The 22781-nt window shown below is 35.8% G+C and overlaps 1 protein-coding gene across 1 annotated transcript; it reads right to left on the bottom strand.

Annotated features, from left to right (window-relative positions):
* Positions 1 to 7258: 7258 nt before the first annotated feature.
* On the bottom strand, positions 7259 to 21192 carry camkvb (CaM kinase-like vesicle-associated b; the record flags this gene model as incomplete). Its single annotated transcript, XM_079393233.1, has 10 exons — positions 21089 to 21192; positions 20467 to 20598; positions 19078 to 19152; positions 16820 to 16958; positions 11708 to 11828; positions 11415 to 11490; positions 10894 to 11030; positions 10682 to 10760; positions 7689 to 7776; positions 7259 to 7606 (listed from the first exon to the last, which is right to left on the bottom strand). The coding sequence occupies exons 1-10, from the start codon at positions 21181 to 21183 to the stop codon at positions 7259 to 7261; spliced, it is 1290 nt and encodes a 429-aa protein (XP_079249359.1). The 5' UTR covers positions 21184 to 21192.
* Between the last annotated feature and the right edge of the window lie 1589 nt (positions 21193 to 22781).

Raw genomic sequence — 22781 nt, forward strand, 5'->3', positions numbered from 1 at the left:
AAAATAAGCTGTTAATTTATATAAGCGTCTTCGGTGCTAGTGCAATGTGAGATTTATGCAGCTTTTCTTATGAGTTTATACAAACTTGAGCTTGAAGATCATCATTAACACCTAGTGTTATTTTACATAGGTGCATTTTGCTAGGCTATACTTTTTTTTTTTTGCTGATGTGATTATAATTTTTGCATATATGCTTACTGTTCCATCCTTTATCTTTATGTGCTTATCACTAAATCATAATTTATTAAGTGCATTAATGAGATGATTTTATCCATGCAATCCCTGAAACAATTGCCCTGGAGTAAGTCTCATGTTCTTAGGGCAGACAGACTTATGGTTGCCCATTCCTACCAAGTATATTTTGTCTGATTTTCCAGTAAAATACATAAAAATCCCTGAAACAAGATAAATTCATATGAGAAATAACAATGCATAAGATATTAGGACTTGTTTTCCTTTGTGTATTTAGCCTTGTTCATTGTGTAGTGTATTTTTCACTTGTTGATTGTTGTATATAGCTAATAATAATAGTAATAAATATACAATCTGCCAATGTGTTGACAAAAAAGTTGCATAGCCTATTATTTTCTCTTTTTAAGTAATTAAAAAAAAACAAATACCCCAATACTTTGGTTTACTGACGCATATGTCATCATCAGCACATCAGCATAGTCAGATTTTTCTAACTAATGCATGCACATGCATGCTCAGCTCGCACTTGCGCCCTGGAGTAATTCGTTTGTCTACAAGGTGGCAACACTGCCCCATTATTTTACAGTTGAAAAAGAGTCCGATGAGATGGCAACTACAATAGTTTCTGTTTGAAATGATTTAGATGTATTCGCAACACTAGTTTAAACAAGTGCATTTTATCAGAGAATGCTGATAACTTCTGAAGCAAAATAGTGCAGATAAGTATGAAAGTATGATGTTCTGATTCTGAGTAAAGACAAAATTGCTCAGTTTGCTGTTACGGTACTTGAATCTGTAAATATGGTTAAAAGATGAATATGAGGCAAAAGTGCAGAATATCACATTAGTACCTGTTTCAGCACGTTTTTCCAACTATAAGAGTTTCATTCCCCAGTCTAATGTGAGCATAAGTACTGCTTTAGTCTCCTCATCAGATGGTGAAATGCATGTTCAAGCAGATTTAAATCTCGAGATTAACTTCTAATACCTTCCATTTCTTTGCCCTGATAAACTCCTTGACTGAACTGTCAGTGTGTTTTGGGTAATTATCCTGTTGCAATATGAAGTATGAATTCTAATGAGTCTGGTGGCATTTTCCTGAACGTTGGTCGCCAAGATGCTTTCGTACACTTCTACATTCATTCTGCTGTCACCATCATTTGTTGAGTCATCAATAAAAGTGAGAGAGCATGCATGCTCATGCCATGACACCACCTCCAGCATGCTTTACAGATGAGGTTGCATCATATGCAGTTCCTTTTTACCTCCAGAGATTTGCTTTCCCATTAATTTGATAAAGGTTAATCTTAGTCTTATTTGTCCATAAAACTCTATTGGCCCACGATGTGGTACTCTCGATAATGGTGGTGGATGGTGGCACGGAAGAGAAGAACTGTCGTATCAAGTTATTTTTGTTTTCTTTGCGCACAAAAAGTATTCTCATAGCTTCGTAAAATTATGGTTGGACTATTTTAACAATGTCCTTACTATCTTTCTGGGTCTGGGAACATTTCAGTTACTTTGCTCTCTGGTCAGAAAGCTCTCAGATTTCATCAAATTTATCTTAATTTGTGTTCCGAAGATGGAACGACATGAGACTTTTAATTTTTTCAGGTAAAATATGTGTGTCAAAATGTTAGCGCATTGGTGTAGTTTTCTCAGTGGCTTTACTTGTGCCTGGATTTACTAAACATCATTCCCAGTGAGGATACACAGCACTTCTGCCTGTCACTGCATTGTTGTTGTTCTCTGGGCACAGCAGGCATCATCACGGGCTTCGTATTCAGGCAAAAGAAGATCTCATCATCACTAGCCTCTTTTGTCCCATTTGTGTCCCCCAACAGACAAGCCTCTGTCTCTGTCTTATCTGATAGCTCCCATCATTCCCTGCGTCTGGTGTCTCAGTGCCAGTGGTGGGCACAGTCGTAGCAGTGACTGGCTGTTCTCACCCACCGGGGTGATTGATGATTATCAGATTGAATAGCTGAACACATTGAGGATAGAACGGCTCAGAAACCCACATGCTTATCTCCCCGACCCATCTCAGCGGGGGAAGGGGTGGCATCATTTCAACATGCCATCATAGGCTGTCATTATTATGGAAAGGCCTCTATTCATGCTTACAAAGTCTTTTGTTCAATGTTTCAAAACCTTTTTATCGGTCTGACATGAAAGCTTCAGAATAACTTTTATCGATTATGTTTTGCCCAAGCAGGTGTTTTTAGAAGTGTAGCACTCTGGAAAGAAATGAACGCATGAAATAACACTTTTTAAGTAATTTGATCAGTCTTGAAGGACATTAGGAGAGACGTTTGCTGGTTTTATCAGGGTGTGAGATCAGGGACACAGAGGAAGCGATTCCTGGCAATGCCATTACAACATTCAGAATGTAGGGTAAATCGTGTACAGGACGTCCCGTTTGTAAAGTTTTGTGGTCTGGACAGGACATTAGTAGGCCAGTACAGACTCAAAGACATCCTTTAAAGTGGTTTAGATGCTGCTGATAAATGTGGATTCATTCTCAGACTTTGAGGTTAAGTGATGCATTGGGCAGAGGATAAAATGTTCTCAAGTCTTATTACCAGAAGAGAGAGAAGCCTTTGTGCTTATTGTCTGGTTGATATTCTTTGAATATCACGTTTACGAAATGATGTCATCAGTTTATTATCAGTACATGTACTATATGATGTGAACCAGCAGAGGGCAAGCTTTACTAAGCCTCTAGGATGCTTGCTTTCTGATGCACTGCAAAGGAGTAGGCCACTGCTATCATAGGATTCTATGTATTTTTTTTCTGTGTATGTGTATATTTTTAGAATAAAAGCAGAGGGAATATTTATCTAAAACTCATTATTTATTAAAATTGTGAGTGAGGACTGGGTGATTGTGAAGTGGGTAATAAATGCCAACTTAAATTTGTGTCTGTTCCTTATAAACCTGTTGTGTATGACCAATACTCTCAAGGCACTGAATATGCATATAGATTTTATTTTGTCCATAACAGTGGCAAACTCTCAAACTTCAGCCTTATGTGCTTTTCCCTTTTATTTTGTGTTGTGTTTGTATTTTTGGTTGGTTCTGTTCATTATGTCCATCCTCTGAATAGTGTCAAAAAGTTATTATTATTATAATTTTTTTTTTTAAATAAACAGTATGACCATGTAGGCCAATGTGCCTATATCTATCTATCTGTCTATCTATCTTACACATCTTACATATCTATATAGATTGTTTAACTGTTGCATTAACACATTAAGTGTCATACCTTATTAGGAAGTATACAGTGCCAGAAAACATTTTGTTAAATGGAAAATAGGGCTCATTTTCACTTCAAAAATCGTTTTACTTTTTTAGTTATCATATACTTATTAACATAGTTGTTTAAATCTGTTTTTATTTTAATCTAATTTAGATTTTTTTATTTAAAAATATAAAATACTTACAATACACATATACACACACACACACACACACACATTTATTGAAGGCCCAGTCTTGCACAGGTTAGCACTGGTGTGGAGTTGATTAATATTTTGCCATTCAATGCCATTTACAAAATTAAAAAGTCAAACAGTATTTCTTCACTTCCTTTCACCTTTTTCCCCTCTAACATATAATTTCCTCATAGGACATATACAGACATGGCAAATATTAATAGACATTGAGAGGAACAAATAATTACTCTAAGAGCCCTGTGCAGATGCTATTCCAAGACTGTTAATGTCTACTCTTTAAAACAAGACATGGTCTTCTTTCAGATTTTTGACAACATATTTAATCCTCAATGTCTTACATTACAAGTAAAAGTAGCTGTTGGCTTCATGGAGCATGTAACATGCAGCATATAAAAATATGACTACTAACGGATGATCATTCGGGATGTGTTTATTTTGAAAGCATGAAAGTCAGTTGAAGAATACAGAGGTTAAAGTGGAGAGAGGCCAGTCCTCAGTGTATTCACAGGTTCACAGTCAACCACACTGAGAAGAACATCAGAGAGAATGAGGAAATCAACAGACATCGAACACCAAAGGCAATAGTGAAGCACTGTTAAAAAATTGCTTTGAATTGTGTAACACAGTATCTAGCTGCGGTTTCAGTATACATGAATGCTATAAAAATCTTTTTTTTATTTTTATTTTTTCTTCAAGACCCACATGAAACATTACTTACCACTCTTTTTTATTTTAGGTCTTAATGGTTTTAGCTTTCGGTATTTTTATACGAAATCAAAGACAAAAAAAAACAGCATCTCAAAGTCTCTGAGTAGATAGAACGAATAAAGGTATGGGACGTATTTTAGAAAGGAAATATTTTAGAAGATAAAAGAAGTGAAAGATACAAAACGACAGTGACACGTGTGAGATCCAAAGTATATCAAAGCTGACTTCGGTAGAAACCTGTGACAGCCCATGCTGTCCATCATCTTCAAATCAATAGACCACTGACAGCATAATTGCATATCATGCCCTTCTTCAGTCAAACCTCCACTGACTCCTGTTATGTTTAGAAAATTACAGCATGTCACCACTGCACAACAATTACAAATCGTTGGCCTCTGGAGGGCAAATTTCGTTACAGTTTTTGTTCACCTATATGAAACAATTGTACAATAGGTGCACTTCATCTGTCCTGTGTAATCCTGAGCTTCTCACCCTTCATTGTCAACTTCAACGGAGGACACGCCAATCAGAAACTGAGTGTTCACATGGACACTGACATTGAGAGTAGCATCACAGTATCGCAGTTGTAGACTATTGCTCATATTAAGAGGTCGACCGTTACGTTTTGCTTTCATTAAGCTCTTTTAATCCTACATCACCTGCCATTTCTCTGTGCTAAAATTTAAATGTTATATGAAAACAACCCATCAATGTATACTGAAAACAAAACATCAATCTGTTCATGTAAAAATCACGACAGCATAAAATGAGTTTACTATAGAACGCATCGACTAAGAAATGAATCAGTACTGCTATCATGAGTAACAGACAGTAAACTCCACACACTAGTGAAGCGTGACTGTTTAATGAGAAAGATCTGTGTGAAAGATGAGGTGTCTGTTGCTGACAGCACACATTTCTATAAAATGAGACAAAAAAAGCTATCGGCTAAATTCTTAAATCGTTAGGGTTTGGTTAATAGGGCTAGACTTAATTAGGATCATTAAAGACTATTTGCTTTAGGCAGGAATATATCTAACCGATGTAGAGAGCTGCAGGGAGGATGTGTTTTTGTAACCCAAGTTAGCATCACCCTGATTCCCTTGACGAACAGCCAATAGGATTTTAATTATTGCAGAAATAAGCTTTGTGACCCACGAGTTTATGATTCTTACACATTTTGTTCATAGAAAATCCCGAACACAACATTTATGAATTTTGAAACCTAAATTCAATCACCAGAAATAAAAACCACGGTCACACAACTTTTCTCTGTCTCTAAGTTTTCTGGACTCAAATTTTCCAACTCAGAGTATAAACAAGTTTTCCTGTTTGGCTTGATGATTTTTTTAACCACTTGTTAGCAATTTCCTTTCAAGACACATACCCCCGGTTTCACAGACAAGGCTTAAGCCTAGTCCTGGACTAAATTGTAAGTCTGAGCTGTTTCAACTGCAATAAACTTGACTGATCATAAAATATATCAGTGCCTTTGTTTTGTCTCAAGATGAACCTCAGTAATGTTTTTTTCTAAGCATGTTTATAAAAATTACTTAAATGCCCTAATTGAACTATGGCCTAATCCTGGCAGTCTAAGTCTTAGTCTAAGCCCTGTCTGTGAAACCGGGCCATAAAGGCTTAAATTCTTAAATAAAATCTTAAAATATTACATCTTACTCAGGCATTTAACCAAAATCCATTCAAAAATCCTGAAGGAATGAAAATTGAGTTAAGTAACAGAATGCTTTGAAACAATCTGTGACATATTTAGCACTAAACAAATAAAAGTGACTTACTTGACAGGGATAAGTAAATATCTGATCCCTGTTTCATATTTGGAATTTTTAAAAAAGATAAATATATATAATTTATGTTTTATAATTTTATGTTTAAGTCTAAGACATTAAATATCTCAGAATATGTTCAAATGCATTATAGAGTAGTAAAGGGAGATACAATGAAAAGATAAATGTAAGGATTAACATATTGAAGGGTCTCAAAGCAGTAGTACATCTATGCCTCAGATGAAATTCTATTGAAAACAAAGATCACTGTGTGTGGCTATGTACTTTTAAAATGGACAAGTATATTATTACTCAACACATGTACAATGTATGCAAATGAGCATATAATACATTATTAGAACAAATCACATTTTCCACTGTTCATGTGGCTAGCTACCATGCAGATTTGAGGTATTTCTTATGTTTACCTACTCTGCTCCATTTATTGGGCCACATGTCTCAACCATTAAAATGCCATTATGAGATGAATTTAGCCGCCTTAGTTGCTGCCGAAGTATTTTTCATATAAATCCCCTTAAACTGATGAAAACATTTCATGAGCGCGTGTTTGATCAAGACATGAAATGTCCATGTAAAGCTGAAGCTGAATGTGGCAGTTATCTGGTGTCATAAACAGCAGATTTGGAAAAGCATGCTGTTCTTGGCTACGTCTAATCTACAGAGGTTAGTAAGCTATTTACAGAAACTATACATCGCACAAGAAGCTGTGTATCGGTGCTCCAGCTCAAGATGGATATTAACAAACTGCAATGCAATAAAATAAAAAAAGTACTTTTATAAAATGAGGCCTGCTTTGATCATCTATCCTAAAACATGTATGCAGATCGGTGCTAAAGTTTCCAATCTTGGCTTAATGTAAGCAGAAAACAGCTTTTTTCTTCTTTTGCGCAAAGCTAAAGTGGGCAGAGCCTTCGATACACGTCACACAGCTTTGTGATTCAATAGAAAACAGATGCTTGCTGGGAAATGTTTTAGAAGTCGGCTCGTGATAGAGCTTGTTGAGATTAATGCTATGTGCTGCGGGATCAGTATTAGCATGCTTGCTGCTTATGTACAAGTGTGTGGGATCTAAACGCAGGTGGGAGAGAAGTAGCAAGATTAACCGCTCTGTTCCTCCCCTGTGTCTGATGGCAGGGGGGCTAAAGCCTCTCCGTTGCATCGCGATGTAGGATCGGGCTGTTCGGGACCTGGGGCGTGAAGAACAGGCTCAGCAGGTGGTTGGGCGGCAGCGGCCGCTGCTTCCACGGCGGGGGCTTCTGTGCTCGTCGAGTTGCTTACAGCGGTGCTCGATGGGGCTGTGGAGGCCTCCGATGGAGCTTGAGGGGTTTCCTGAGCCCCTGCTGCAGGGTTGGGCGCACCAGGTGCTGCTGCTGCTGCTGCCGGTGCCGCTGACTGATGCTCTGGTGCCCTGAGACGCTTCATCATAGTCGTGACCCGTACCGCTTTCTACAGGGAGGTGGAAATACACATTTAATTTGGACAAGCTCAACTTCTTAACACGACAGCATAAACTTCATTTAGAAATTACCTTCCACTTAGCTTTAGCAAAGTTCTTCTCGATTTGTGCACACACATTTTCCTTGATGTTCTTGTCTGACGCAGCATTTCCAGATATCCTTTAATGGTCAAATAAAACTTATTATATGGACTGAAAACTTATTTTTAGATAGTAATGTTAAGAAGTTTTCTTTATTTAAAGAAACACTTATGTTCTGTAATGTTTCAGCATTAAGTTGATCAAGTGACAATTACATTATTACAAAAATTTTAAAACTTTATAGTCATCAAAGAATCCTGAAAAATAAAATAGTAAGCATCATCTTGGGCAGCAAATCAGCATATTAGAATGATTTCTGAAGGAGCATGTGACGCTGAAAACTGGATGATGCTAAAAATTCAGCTTTGCATCACAGGAAATTAAACATTTTAAAATCTATTAAAACAGAACACGTTGATTTTCAATTCTAATATATTACACAATATTACTGTTTTTACTGTAATTAAATAAATGCAGCATGGTAAGCATACAGTAAGTACGGTGCCCGAGAGGGGCCATCTTCGGTTCACTTAGTTTTGTTGTGGCCACAACATATTAAGTCGTGGGAACATGATAAAATGTCGTGGTCACAAGATATGAATTCGTGGGAACGTCATATTAATTCGTGGGAATGTGATATTATGTTGTGGCCACGAGATCATTTTGTCGAGGTAACGACATATTTTTATACGTTTAATGCGTAAACAAACCTACATGACCATAGCAACCTGGTATTATCAGAGATGGATAAAACATTTTTATTAACATTAAACATTTAGGTTATTATTTGTATATTATTATTATTATTATTATTAGGTTATATTAACTTTTAAGGGCTATATTTTTATATTTATTTCATTAAATATAATATTTTATTATTTCCCCTTTCAATTCGTTTATCGCTTTACCTAATTAACGTTCTGTATAATCATGCTATTTGCTACTAGGGCTGGTCCGAATGCCATTTTTTGAGCTTCGACGCTTCGGTAGTAATCAACACCGAATATTCGAAGCTTCGGAGAGAGGGGGCTGAACATATTCTTCTCTCTAATAAAGGCAGGAATCGCTGCGTGTCTGTCTGTCTGTTTGCATTTTTATTATGTTGAGATCTGTTTATCCAATCGACTTCACGCGTGGCGGGTGTGTTGCTGCTGACCCTAGGGAGTGCAGTGTTGGTGCAATATGGACACGCGACACGTTCAGAATGAATAAACTTTTAATAAACTGCAGAACAGCGCAAGCCTCAAGTTCAGTTTAAGTTCAACGAACTGTAATAAATAAAGAACACGGTAGCATACTTCCAATAATTGCAACACACATTTTAATTAACGAACAGTTTAAATAAAACAATTTTATATGACTGCCGTATTCGCAAGTATTTTCCAAGCAAATTAAGTGCACGTTTTTATCATGTGTAAAATTACTGATTAACATGGTGGATAAAAGCAGCTCGTTTTTTTACACCAACATATAGGCCTACTATAGGCATACTACTTACAGAACTGATTTTTCAAACTTGATGTACTGCTGTGGTAGGCCAGTTTCAAATCGCATATTTGGCACACTGCCTTTGTCTTGTCCTCACTCAATTTAAAGTGCTCCCACACAGCTGAGGTCTTCGGAATTTTTGTCTTCTCTTCCAGATGAACTGAATCATGATGTTCACTCATGGGCGATTCATATTCAAGCGCGAATGAGAACCGTTTTGCGGGGGATGCCAGGGGTTAGAAAAAAAAAAAAAAGAATATTCGAATCTCAGAATTGAAAATCGAATGCCAACCCATCGAAAAAATATTCGAATAATCTAATATTCTGGTATAGCCCTATTTGCTACCATATATTTTGCAAATACTGTAAACGCCTGACAATTATGCCAATACTTTACGATTGTAGGCTATTTATTCCAGTGCGTGATGATAAATGAGCGTGTTGTGTTTTCATTTACAAATAAAACTACATGAATGATTCTTTCCTCAAAAAAACACTAAGCAGTAGGCTATAATATTAATAATTATCAATTTGCAGAAAAAAATTAATATGATAAATTCAACCTTTAAACTGCATTTTCAATATGCTATAAATTGCAGTCTGCATAATCAAAGCTTAATGTCGAGCATTTACAGTAGGCTTATTTACAAAACTGGTCAGAACGTTATGTAAAGAGATCAAAATGAAGGGAAAAAACGCATATAAAAATATAATAATAGGCTAATAATAATGATGATAATATAGCTAATAATACTATACAAATATTCCAGAAAAAGATTATCAGTTAATGGACACACACCGCTAGCAAGACTGTGGGATGGATAAAAATGTTTTCTCGTAGGTCTATTTTATTTTATGTAATTTATGTAAAATATAGCCTATTTGTGATAAACTTAATTCGAATGCTGTGTACATCGCGTGTAATTGCCTACAGTCCGGTAGCCTATGGTCAATATAATAATTTAATTATGTAATCATTTCTATAATAATATAATAATGTCTTACTTCAAAATATAATATTAATGATTCCCTGATAATCCCGGGTTGCTATGGTCAAGTAGGTTTGTTTACACATTAAACTTGTGGCCACGAGAAAAATGTCATTCCCTCAACAAAAGAAGTCGTGGCCATGAGAAATGAATGTTGTTCCCTCAACATAACATCTCGAGGCCACGAAATAAGGATGTCGTTACCTCGACAAAATGATCTTGTGGCCACGACATAATATCACGTTCCCACGAGTTAATATGAACCGTGAAAAGTGAACCGAAGACACTTTTATTTTAAGGTGTCATTGTTACTTATACATTTTAAGTACTGAGTAATATTAATTAACTACATGTTCTTACCATATGGTTAGGGTTAGGATTAGGTTTACTTGCATGTAATTATGCATAATTAATTGTTATTATAATAGTAAGTACATGTAACCTGTGTAACACACCTTAAAATAAAGTGTTTCCAGTAATTGTCTGGTATATTGATACTATAACTACCATTCATGGTTTATGGCTTCTTGTGCGGTCAGTCTCTGATCCTGGTCCACCTCCATAAGACGAGACACTAAGTTTTTAGCTGCAGATTGACAAAATGGCAGATGTAAACACAAATAAACTGTCACATCCTTTCTTTAAAATCAAGGTTTACATAAGACACGTTTGCTCTTCTAAGCATGTGAGATTTTATCAGTATTCTTCGCTAACAGTACCGGAGTCTGAAATTTCATCCCAGTATGGTGAGTCAAACTCATAATCTCCAGCAAGAATCTTCCGGAAAAGGTTCTTGTCATGGTTTTCATAGTCATCATCATCTGTTTCATCATAGAATGGAGGATTTCCGGAGAGCCTGTGCATGAGATGAGGGAAATCATTATAAACAGTGAGAAGGATCTGGGTAATGGTACTCTCATGCCCACACAGATCCCTGACATGCATTTTGCACATAATATTGGCATTTTTTTATCATTGTACAGATTTTGTGGAGACCGCAGAAACACTGTGTGTGTGAATTAGATGACTCTGATTTATTAATAAGGTATCATCGGTTTGCATTTACTCCTCATACAGCACATTCTAGTCAACGTGGGTGGTTTTTGGCCAGAATAAGGTACAATGTGGACCACACTTCAGCTGATAATCAAATGTCTGGCTGTGGAAGACTAGTTAAATGCTGTCTGTAAATGAAGGTATTATGAGCTCCTGGCTTTGGTTTACAGAAGAATATACTCACAGTATGTACATGATCACACCAAGGGCCCAGCAGTCCACAGGTCGGCCATATCTCTGTCTCCCAACAACCTCTGGGGCTGGTTGACAAAATGAACAAGGACAAATTATTTAAAAAAACAAAAAAACATAATGACTCTGATTACCATAGTTTGCTATTCTAATTTTAACAAACGCATGCCCATGTAAACAGAAATCTCGACAAAAAAATGTTGTTGTTCATCAATAAAGACCATCTGTTGCAACTGGCCCCATGAGTATTTAAAGAGGTTTTGCCTGTTTTGAAGAGCTTCTTACCCAGATACTCTGGGGTTCCACAGGGTTCCTTGATGAGTCCATTCTCCAGTTTTGCCAGATGGAAATCACTGATGACTATTTTCGAATGTTTCAGTCGGTTGTAATACACCAGATTCTCAAGCTAGAGGGAATAAGAATGACAAGATGACATGATGCTTCGTCAAATTCCTTTTCTCAAAACAGACTTTTGTTTGTGTGTCAAGACAACTGATGTAAAACAAGTACATTTCTAGAGCAAAATTTAGGAACACTATTTACTGAACAATACATTATTAGCAGGGTTTGACATTGACTTTTTTGCACACCAGCCACTGTGGCTAGTGGTTTTCCAAATTTACAAGCATTTTTGTTGTTGGGAAATAAGTTTTATATGACTTAAGTTACTGCGTATTAAAAAAATTTACATGTTTTTTCTAGGTAATCTTTTGCTTATTTAAAGAGCATTTTTTATTAATAATTTCACTTACTATAATAAGACAATATAGGGCTGTTACCAATCAAATGAAATCAGTATTAACAAAACCTATCTTTCCACTGCAGAAGAAACAGAAGCAGCTGAAGTGGCATTTAGATGCATTTACACAGACAGTTTAATGAAGCTGAAATGTGGCATGAACACATTTACACTGCAAAATTGTAACAGCATAAATAATGTTATGAGCTTGGTGTTTTAAATCTTTTTTTTAAATATATAAATATAAAATGTTGCAAAAAATGCAAAGATAAGCTACTGTAGACTACTTTTAAATATGAAAGAAAACCGCCAGTAGGTGGCAACAAGTGACTGTCTTAATGAGTGAGTCATTGAGGCATTCGTTCTAACAATTCACTCAGATGGCTGATTCATTCAAGAACAAAGCAAGTGTCTTTATGAATGGACCACTGAATCATTCACTCAAATGAATAATTCAAAAATGCTGAATCATTCAGTGATGCTCAGAGATGTGCGACTCTTCTGCTGCAGTGTTGTGCAAGTTACTTCCAAATCGTAATACATTACAGATTACTTGTTACTGTTATTTAAAAGTAATTCCTTACCTTACAATATTACTGTGCCAGAATTGTAATGAGTTACATGACTCCTGTATTACTTTTGAGTTACTTTCACCAAAATATCTACAGAAGTAGAACTTAACATTCTAAAATGGCAAAATGTACTAGAGCCCTGCCCTAATGGCAAAGTGTTTATATTTCGTTTCGTAAGTTCATTTAGAAAAAAAACGTTTGGAGCATTTTTTATTCATTAAATAAGTTTTTTCTTTCTTAAAGTAACGACCGAGCGGCCAGCGGCAGCTTATGTTTGATATATTATATATTATAGCTTATGTTTGATAAATTTAGCCTTCTCAAATCATCATGACTTGCCTAAAATAAAATCTATTTATATACTAAAACAGTTCAAGCATATAACAATGTTTAAACGTTAAACCTAGATAAATGTGCGCCGCATCCAGTAGTTTGTGCAGAGAGTGGAAGCTAAAGCGCAGGACATGGAGGCACCAGTGCAATCAATTTCAATTTTTTTTCAATGGAAACAACTTACGCCGTAATTTTTGCTCATAAGAGTAATACATCATTCCTAACTGTAAAGGATCTACTTTTATTTGTGTGCACTCACAATATCAACTAAACATTGTGCTTTTATCTTGAACAGGAGCGCTTTACAAAAATTAACCGAAAGACAGGTAAAACATGTCTCACAGACATGATAAATAAATCTATAGAAAGCTTTAAATTACTACTTAACGACATAAATAAAAACGAAAACAAAAACTATTTAATACAATCGTTATCCGTGAAGATGCACTTCTCTCTATAGGCGCATCTAACGAGGAGATGGCGAATCCTTACTATTTCCCCCGGACACATTCATCGTAATTACTTTTGCTGGGGCTTTAGCTTTATTGCGTGTATTTGAACTCTTCAGCTATGCTGACGGCTCGCTGCTGCTGTGGGACACTAAACACCGTCGAGCCGCTCTTGACAGTCGCGACAGCACGGACTCATGTTGTTTCCACCAGCGCGACAATTTTTTTTCATCAATAATTGATAGATGTCTAAAATATAAAGATAAGGAGAAGCCTAAAACAGGCCCGAGGACCGGCCCGTGTCTGAACTATGACGTGAATATTGGCCCGAAGCCCGGCCCTAGGGACATAAAAAAGTCGGAGCCCGACTTTAAATTAAATAAAAAAAATAATAATAATTGGGGGCTAAAAGTGTGTTGTAACACAAGCGTTACTCAACATGTACCGAGTAAAATATTACTGAAAATTGATTAGTAATGCCTTACACTACTGCGTTACAGCAAAAACTCATACGTTACTGTAATGCATTACTTTTGTAACACGTTACTCCCAACACTGTTCTGCTGTGACCTTTGTTTGGAACTATTTTCATTAAAGTGCCCCTATTATGGATTTTTGAAAATGACCTTTTATGCAGAGTGTAAGACAGCTCTAAGTGAATGAAAACATCCTGCAAAGTTTTAAATCTGAAAGTGCACAGTGTATAAAGTTATTGTCTCTCAAAAGAAAGAGTCGACTCTGAATCATTTAAGCGAGTCATTTTTTAAATGAATCCCAAGCCGTTTCATGTTGATGTCAACATGAAACATTAGCATATTGCCCGCCCACTTGGTATTCTCGTTGGTCTGAATGAAAATGCTAATTCATTCTTTGCTACTAAGTGTCGCTTTTGGCGTGGTAAAAATAGCGGTTTCCCTGGTAATGCTGTCCACAAAGCAGCACTGCACTCACAAACGCTGCTTTATCAGTCATTACAGGCATGATGAAATGGAAATGAGACCAATCAGACCAATCACCACTAGGGATGTAACGATTAACCGTGAGCCGGTTGAAAATCATTTCAAATATGTGATGATTTAAATCGGTCGAGATGCTAAACAAATCGCGATTCAATTAGTGGAAGGAGTTTATATGAATGTATGTCTGAGGGGAACTTTCTGTCTTTAGAAAAGTTTAGATGGTATTTTTTCTTTTCATCTTGCCTCTGTATAATGCATATCAAAGTTCATAAGTGCAGCCCTGCTTTGCTTACAGGAGAAACCAAGGAAACGCTTAAAGCGCCACCTGTCGGCAGAGAGTGAATCTGCGTCTCATTCAGCTCGTCTGCTGTTTCTGTTGCATGCATTTGTTTTTTATGTATAGTTTCACAAAACTGAAGTCAAACTATTCTGTTTTTGCTTCAAATTTCAAAATTATACAGTCTAATTTAGATTAAAAACTGCTTATGTTGCATGTATGCAGCATCTTTGTTTGAATCATGATTAAAATGCAGTGGTTGCCTCTAATTTTAAATGAAAAGAGCACAGACAAAGCCTTTTTTTGTTTATATGAAGAGATTTCTTTTATTTGTGTTGCTTATTTGATTTGGGGCTTGTTTTAAAATTTCAATTTAGTTTTGTTATTTATATTTACACTATATTTCAATTTTGTTATTTAGCAGACGCTTTTATCCAAAGCGACTTACAAATGAGGAGAATAGAAGCAATCAAAACCAACAAAAGAGCAATAATATGCAAGTGCTATATTAGTATATGATTATAGTGTTATATTTCAATTTCACAAAGAAATGTGCAGCATTTTGTCCAAGCAATAAAAAAAGGACACATTTAATTTATAATTTGTCTTAAATCAGATTTTGCTAAAAAAAAAAAATCATGAATCGGATCGTGAGTTGAGTGAATCGTTACATCCCTAATCACCACAGATTAGAGTCACGCAAAGGTGGGGTTTGGAAAAATGAATTGTTGAGCGAATCGTTTGGGAGTTGTTGAGTAAATAAGGGAAAAAATAAAATGCATATTATAAGACAATGAAAGTGTTTTTTTTACCTTTCATGCATGTCAGCCTGTTGTTGGGGACTCCCAAAACCAAAATATGAACTTTCATTACCCATAATAGGGGCACTTTAACAAAAAAAAACTCATTTGAATTCTTGTATACAATCATTGTCAAATTTGCAGTTTTCAGAGAAAACTTCACTCTCTTGGTTGTGTTGCTTAACTAGGCTATATGTTATAAATATAAAAACTAAGTTACATTTTTATGTTTCTTCTGTGTGCCGTTGCGTTCATATATTTTGATTTCGCTATGAGCTTGTTTCACATACAGACAGGCGAGACCTCGTTACTGTTGATTATCCATTATCAATTGCTGTTTACACCAAATCTAATAAAATCAGAATCATTCTCTCCAAAATTCCGGTGCTTCCGTCGTAGCTCGCAGTTCTAAATTAAAGGATTTGGATGATGACTGGTGATCTTTTTTATGTTAATGACATTAATTAGGAATCATTTACAAGGCAGAGAGCTGAAACCATTCAGTTACACAAAAGTTCAAGATCATTTGTGATTAATAAATTTGACATCTGAAAGAGAGGCGCACATGCATTTTCTGTGCGTACGTTCATTCTATGAATCACACGTCCGCATATTTGAGAGATGATCATAAAATCAAATTAAGGATGATTTCTGTGCAACATTTTATAAAGGACCCACTGTGTGATTATTTTAACAGTTAAAACTCCTGATACATGATCTTGATACTTTTGAGTATTTTCCCCCCTTATTTTCCGGTAAAAATATCATCTTTTTCTTTCACAATTGGCATATTATTTCCTTTCTGTATTTTAGACACAAATCTTAGTAAATGTTAGTAGATTTATGTTTAAATCAAAGCACAATTTGCCAATAAGCAAATAAAATTAACTAAATTTAACTTAAAATCTAGTTTACTTGAGAAGCAAACAACTTTTGTTAATGTTTAACAAGAAAATTTACTAAAAAAGTATATCATTTATTAACAGCAAAAAAAAAAAAGGATTTTTGAGATTGGAGATCTCAAAAAAAAAGATAAGTTATTAATTTGGATTACTTTTAACAACAATAAACAAACAGATCTGATATCATTACACAAAAAAATGAAAGTGCGGCCCTAAAGTTTAGATTAGAAAACTAAAACAGAATTGTGTGTCTTGTGTGGAAGTTTGTAGGTTAATTAATTATTTATTATTTATTAATTATTAATGAATTTCTAGGGTTAATTAATTATGAACTATATGACCACCAGAGGGCGCTGTGTGGTGTACCTTAAGGTTCCTATGAACAATCTTCAGGCTGTGCAGGTAAGCAACTGCCTCCATCACCTGTCTGATAACATTGCTGGTGTCCCTCTCAGAATAATAGCCTTGATCCAGAATCCAGTCAAATACCTCCCGACCTGTGGCTCTGCAATAAAACACAACATGCTGAGCTGCTTTTACTGTGCAATTATGAATTATTCACACCCTGCTTTAAATGTTGGCACCTTCAAAAGCTTAACTTGATCACGCAGGTGTACCAGACGCAAATCATCCAGTCCACGCCATACATACAGCATACAGCAGGGACGAGGCATTAAAATAATGAATGCAAATCCAAACAGACAGATAGGAATGTGACAAGAACAAGGTGGTATAATCGTGCTAGGAGAGTTTGAGCGCAGGGTTTATTTCTGTTATGTTTCAGGCAATAGTAGAAGCAGCTTTAGCCTCTTGAAGTCAGTATCAACATGATTAGAAGGGAACCTTTGTCACCATACAACCTTTGCTAGAGGAATTTATTTTCTGCAGCTTTTTTCAGTCTTTTGCAGCTATGCATTTGGTACCTGTATGTTGCCTGAGACACAGGCGGCAGCTTTCAAATGCTTCTTCAAATATCACTATGACATATTATTAGGACATATAGAGTGACCACTGATTTTTAAATGCATTTTATGTAAGTAGTCTGCTAAACTGTTATAAAGATTAGTAATGGGAAGATCGGATTATTTTACTGGCTCGGAGTTTTGAGTCTTGTTCATCAAAATGAACAAATCCCAACAAAAATTCCAAAAGCCATATACTTACGTGGCATTTTGAATAAGACTGTTAATGCAATAAAATATATAATGCAACCAAGGTCAGATTATGAGAAACAGAAACAATTAGTTTCAGATTATGTCACGTCACATCCCTGTAAACAGAAGCTACTTTATGCAGTCTGTACCGGAAACAGAAATGATTAGTTCCTCTCTCTCGAGTGTTCGGGTTCGAGTTGTTCGTTCCCAGCCCCATATATAATGCTAAGCAGTCCAGGAAACAGATTTGATTAGTTCATCTCTTGAGTCTTTGGGTTCAAGTCGTTCTTTTGTGACGTGCTGGTTTCCCAGCTCAGTCTCTTAAAACAAATATTAACATTATATGTAGGAAACAAATATTATATGTTGGTATCTTTGCTTTATCAGAGTGATTTTTCCACATCGTACTGATAAAGTTTAAAGCCTCTTTATTACCACATTATGTTAACCATCATGATGGAAATTCACAAATGTATAAATTGTGAGAAATAAAAAAGCTACAATTTGAGACCAGAAATGCATAACATGTAAATGTGTTTGTAAGGAAGGTTGGGAATTATTAACTCATTTCTGTATCAAAAAGAACGAACGACTCAGACCTGAAGGCTCGAGAAGTGAACTAATCATTTCTCTATCCGGTACAGACTGCATAGCACCTATAGAACTGTCACGGGATGAACAAATGACCCGAGAGGTGATCTAATCTTTTTTTGTCTCCTGTAGAACCAAAAGGATGTTGTATATGCACGGTCAACACGAAATGAACGAATCTCTCGCCGAGACAGCTCATCGTTCTCGAGTCATATTAAAGATTAGTTCAAACTGAACGATTCATTCATGAACGAAACATCACAAATAAAGATCTCAGTGGTTTACAAGATATAAGAATTTCATCTTACTTTTTAGTCAGCAACTGCACCAAATTGCATATTTTTGCTTAGTTTCCCCTGAAAAAAATGTGTTTGTTCCTCCTCAAGTATCAGCTCCCTATTCACACTATATACATACGGAATATGAGATTATACAAAAACCTTGATGTATCAAATATGATACTTAATACAAAAACGCATTTGCAGTTTTATTTAAGATTGTTTTTTATATTTTGTCTAAAGGCTAAAAAAAAAAACATTTAAAAAAATGTGATTATTTCATGTCAGGCTTTATATGGTTAGTAATTCTTTTAATGTTGCATAATGAAAAACTTCAAACATTCTTTGTCCCATTGCTTCTCATATGTCATTTTAATTCTTTTTTTGAGGGAATATTTATTTAATTTGAAAATACTTAAAGGCCACATGCCTTTTGACTTAAATTAATCATTTGCATTAATATTTAACTTTTTAAATAGTGAAGTAAAATATTTTGTATGCTGAAGAATAAATTGAAACAGTAAATTCACTGGTATAGGTACCAAGTACAGAAATCATTAAACTCCTAAAAAAAAATCCTCTGAAACAGATGAGGACTTACAGCTCAAGGAACAGGTAGTACTCTTTCCTTGTCTCATAGACATCGACCAGCTGGAGGATGTTGGGGTGTTTCACCCTGGGGAGGAGAGATGGGCAATCAGTTAGGAGACAGTTTGTGGCACACAGGAGGTTGATACACATGTAGCTCTGTGCCCAGATTTATCCCGGCCTGCCATCAACCCCACACTCGGGCCCCATCTGCCACTGCAGAGTCATCCAACGCCAGACACACGCCTGCATCCTTACTATTTGCATTTCACATGGATTCCTTTATCCGCTATAATCATATTTAATTACACAACAAATGTCAGTATTGTCATTACTGCTCTGTGGCTGAATCACATCAGTTCAAATCAACATTTATGTATATATGCTTTATGTAATTGCTTTCAAGTATATGCCAGCCTGAGGATGCAGCTTCCCATGGTTTGTTCTTCATCTACTAAATCTGTTTTTTTATTGCCATTGCCGCCATTGGCTAATCACTGGAGTGTTTGTAACACATTATTCTTATTTCAAAATATCTTTTCAACAATATGTATTATGAAAAATCCCTATTTAAATAAACTGAGCTAAACTGAACTGCAGATGTAACAAAGTTTGCAAGAAACTTCCCTTAAAGCATATTACATTTTAATTCCAGCACGTATAATCGTATAATTTAATTCATTATGTAACATGGACACTATAAATAAGTGTTTCAGAATTTTGTAAAGGTGGTTATGTCAGCCAACTTTCAAATTAAGACATTAATACACTGATTACACTTTGAAGACACTAATGCGCTCTTATGCCAGCAATAGAGAGGGGAACTAAAGGTGAACCATAAAAAAAAAGCTCATTCTAAAAGTGACATTTCTTTTATGTGTTATTCATGAGCTGTTGTGATTTGTGAGCGGGACGCAAACGCAGCAATGCAGGATCAAAGTGACATCAGCGACTCTAGATGGAGAATAATCATATATAATCATACACTGTGCAAGGCATTTATATCTAATATCTTAAGGCTTTGACATGTTTGGTATATTTAACAAAATGTGTTGCACCATTAGGTGTTTCATGTGCTTTCCACTCTTTTGAGATGACTGAAAATGTCAATAATGAACATAGGCTATACGCATAGCTTCACAAGCCAAGAAGAAAAAGAAAAATCACTTTTATGGAGTCGTGGATGTGACAAAAAACTAATTCGAGCATCTGCAGTACACAAATCATCTTAAAGGAACAACAGTGTTTAATAGAGCTTTAAGAATCGTTATTCATAAATGAAATAAATATGATTCTCCTTAAACCAAATGAAATCAAAAGAGCAGATCTGAGGACAGCAGAGGAACTCCCATTCTATAAAATGAAGGGTTTTGAAGAAAAAAAAAAACTATATGTAACTCACATCTTTAGGATGATAATTTCATTTTTGGCAGCCTTCCGCACCTTTCTTCCATCTTTCTTCAGGAATTTTTTGCAGGTGTACATTTTCAGTGTGTTCTTATCCTTCGCCCTGAAGATCTCACAGAACTCCTCACTTGAGAAGAAAGTGATTTTATTGCACTAATTACATTAGAATTTAGAGTGCAATTAAGGAATAGTACACACAAAAATGAAATTTCTGTGAATTACTGTATTAAGTCTTCATACACAGCTAGAATACTCTATTCTAATTAATCAGTCACATTATTCAGTAAAACGTTTTCTCTAACTTTCCTACAGTGTACTAGTCTCTCATAACACTACACAGACTCACATAATCAAATTAATTCAAATCAATATTTCATATCTCTTTACATATTTATTTGGTAAGTAGCAGTATAATTAGAGGGATAATGCACAGTCAGTTAATTATCATTACAAAATAAACCCCTTTGGGATGATACAAGAGCCATATTGGATATATTTTGTAATAATTGCTGGCTGACTGCACATTATCCCTTAAAAAAAGTACCGCCAAGAACAACTTCTGCAAATTACATGCAAAAATAAAAGGAAAGGATTGCAAAAAAACACATTTTACTCACGATTTAACAATCTGGCCCAGATCATATTTGTCTGTGATTTCTGTTGGACTGTTGTACTCCTTCTTCTCGCCAGGTTTTAAACAGCCGAATGGCATGGCCCACCCTGCCCTTGAGAGAAACAGAAAGATAACAGATCAACTTCAATCCAGTTGTCTGCAGTCAAAAATCATTGCACATTGTATCGTCCTGCAATATTTTTAATTCCGAAGGGAAATAACAACTATGCATAAACACCCCTCTTTGACATTAACAAACAAAACATATTTGGTGGCCCCAAACGTTGAGCACTGCTAAGGGATTTGTCTCTCTACCAATCTAATTTCCAGTGAAACAATATTCATGCAATTTATGGTGCTCTGGTGTGCCTCACGCGTCGTGAAAAGTTAAGCTGCGGGCTCTTTGATCGCCCCCTGGTGGCTGGCTGCAGTACAGGTCATAAACCTCACTCTCTATATGTAAACGAATGGGACTTGAGTCAAAATAAAATAATTAATTACACTTCAAATACAATTTTGGTCATTTAAGATACTTGTTATCACGCTGATAAATGTTCAATTGTTCATTTTTGTGATAAGTTTGATTTTATCTAGTAATTTGATGCTATAAAAAAGAGGCATGTCGTTATGGTTGATTGTGTCTGCGGGAGTTTGAGCGGGAGTTTGATCCCGCGGCTCCACCTCACGACACTACTGCGCAGACTCTGGCTCCAAACGAATCTCTACTGCACAGACTCTGACTCCAAATGACGTCATTTACTCAAGATGGCAGTGGCCATACTGAGATGCTTTGACTTCACTTTTCTATAGTGGAAACAATCACCAATCCCAAGAAAAGACAGATATTCATAGTGAAAATTCTGTTATAAAAGACGTTATGGTGAGTATTAAACACTGAAAGTATTTTTCCAAAGGTTTTGTGTTAGAACACGGTGTAAAGTTAGGTGGAATTATCCAGAATTGTGAGTTCATGCATTCATTGGTTTCGTGATCTAGTTTTCCCAGTTATCCCATAATTATCTCCTGGTAGCATATAGGTTTATTTTTCACAATGCTGGTAGACCGACTTCTGAGATATTAATTTGATGCAATATGTGCACCATGTAACCACTGAATACAGTATTGCTTAGAGCACAGGTGGTGTCTGCTTCTTTCAGGGCTTATTTCCCTTTAATCAGCCTTGTAATGTTCATCCATTTATTTTTTTTCGCTAGTGTCAGAAACTTTAAGCAGTTTAAAGCTGGATATATTTACATACTATGAAATATACATTGACAAACAGTATTATGCTATATTGTTTATTTCATCCTCACTATAATTAAATAACTTCTGTTCTGTCACGTGCTATATGTGATGCAGGAGAACATTATTATTTTTTAAAGGTTTTCAACTTATGCAGTGCCACTTTTGAAACTTTTCTTTACATCAAGACATCCTGTTATGCATACTGAACGTATTCATTGTTCCCTTTCGAGGGAACTTCGAACTGCGTCCTCTAGGGGTCGCTATGGGGAATGCTGTCAGCGTGACCCGTGTCTGAAGCATACATACAAAAACACCACATGTTGGCCGGCGATAGCCTATGACGTCACTACCGGCACAACCACAGTATAAAGGGGCGCCGGTAAAATACGTAATTCTCTTCATCTTCGGTGACTGTTTTGTTTGAAGCGTGCATTCCACTAGTAAGAAAGATT

This window comes from Barbus barbus (genome assembly GCF_936440315.1).
Source record: "Barbus barbus genome assembly, chromosome: 35".
NCBI lineage: Eukaryota > Metazoa > Chordata > Actinopteri > Cypriniformes > Cyprinidae > Barbus > Barbus barbus.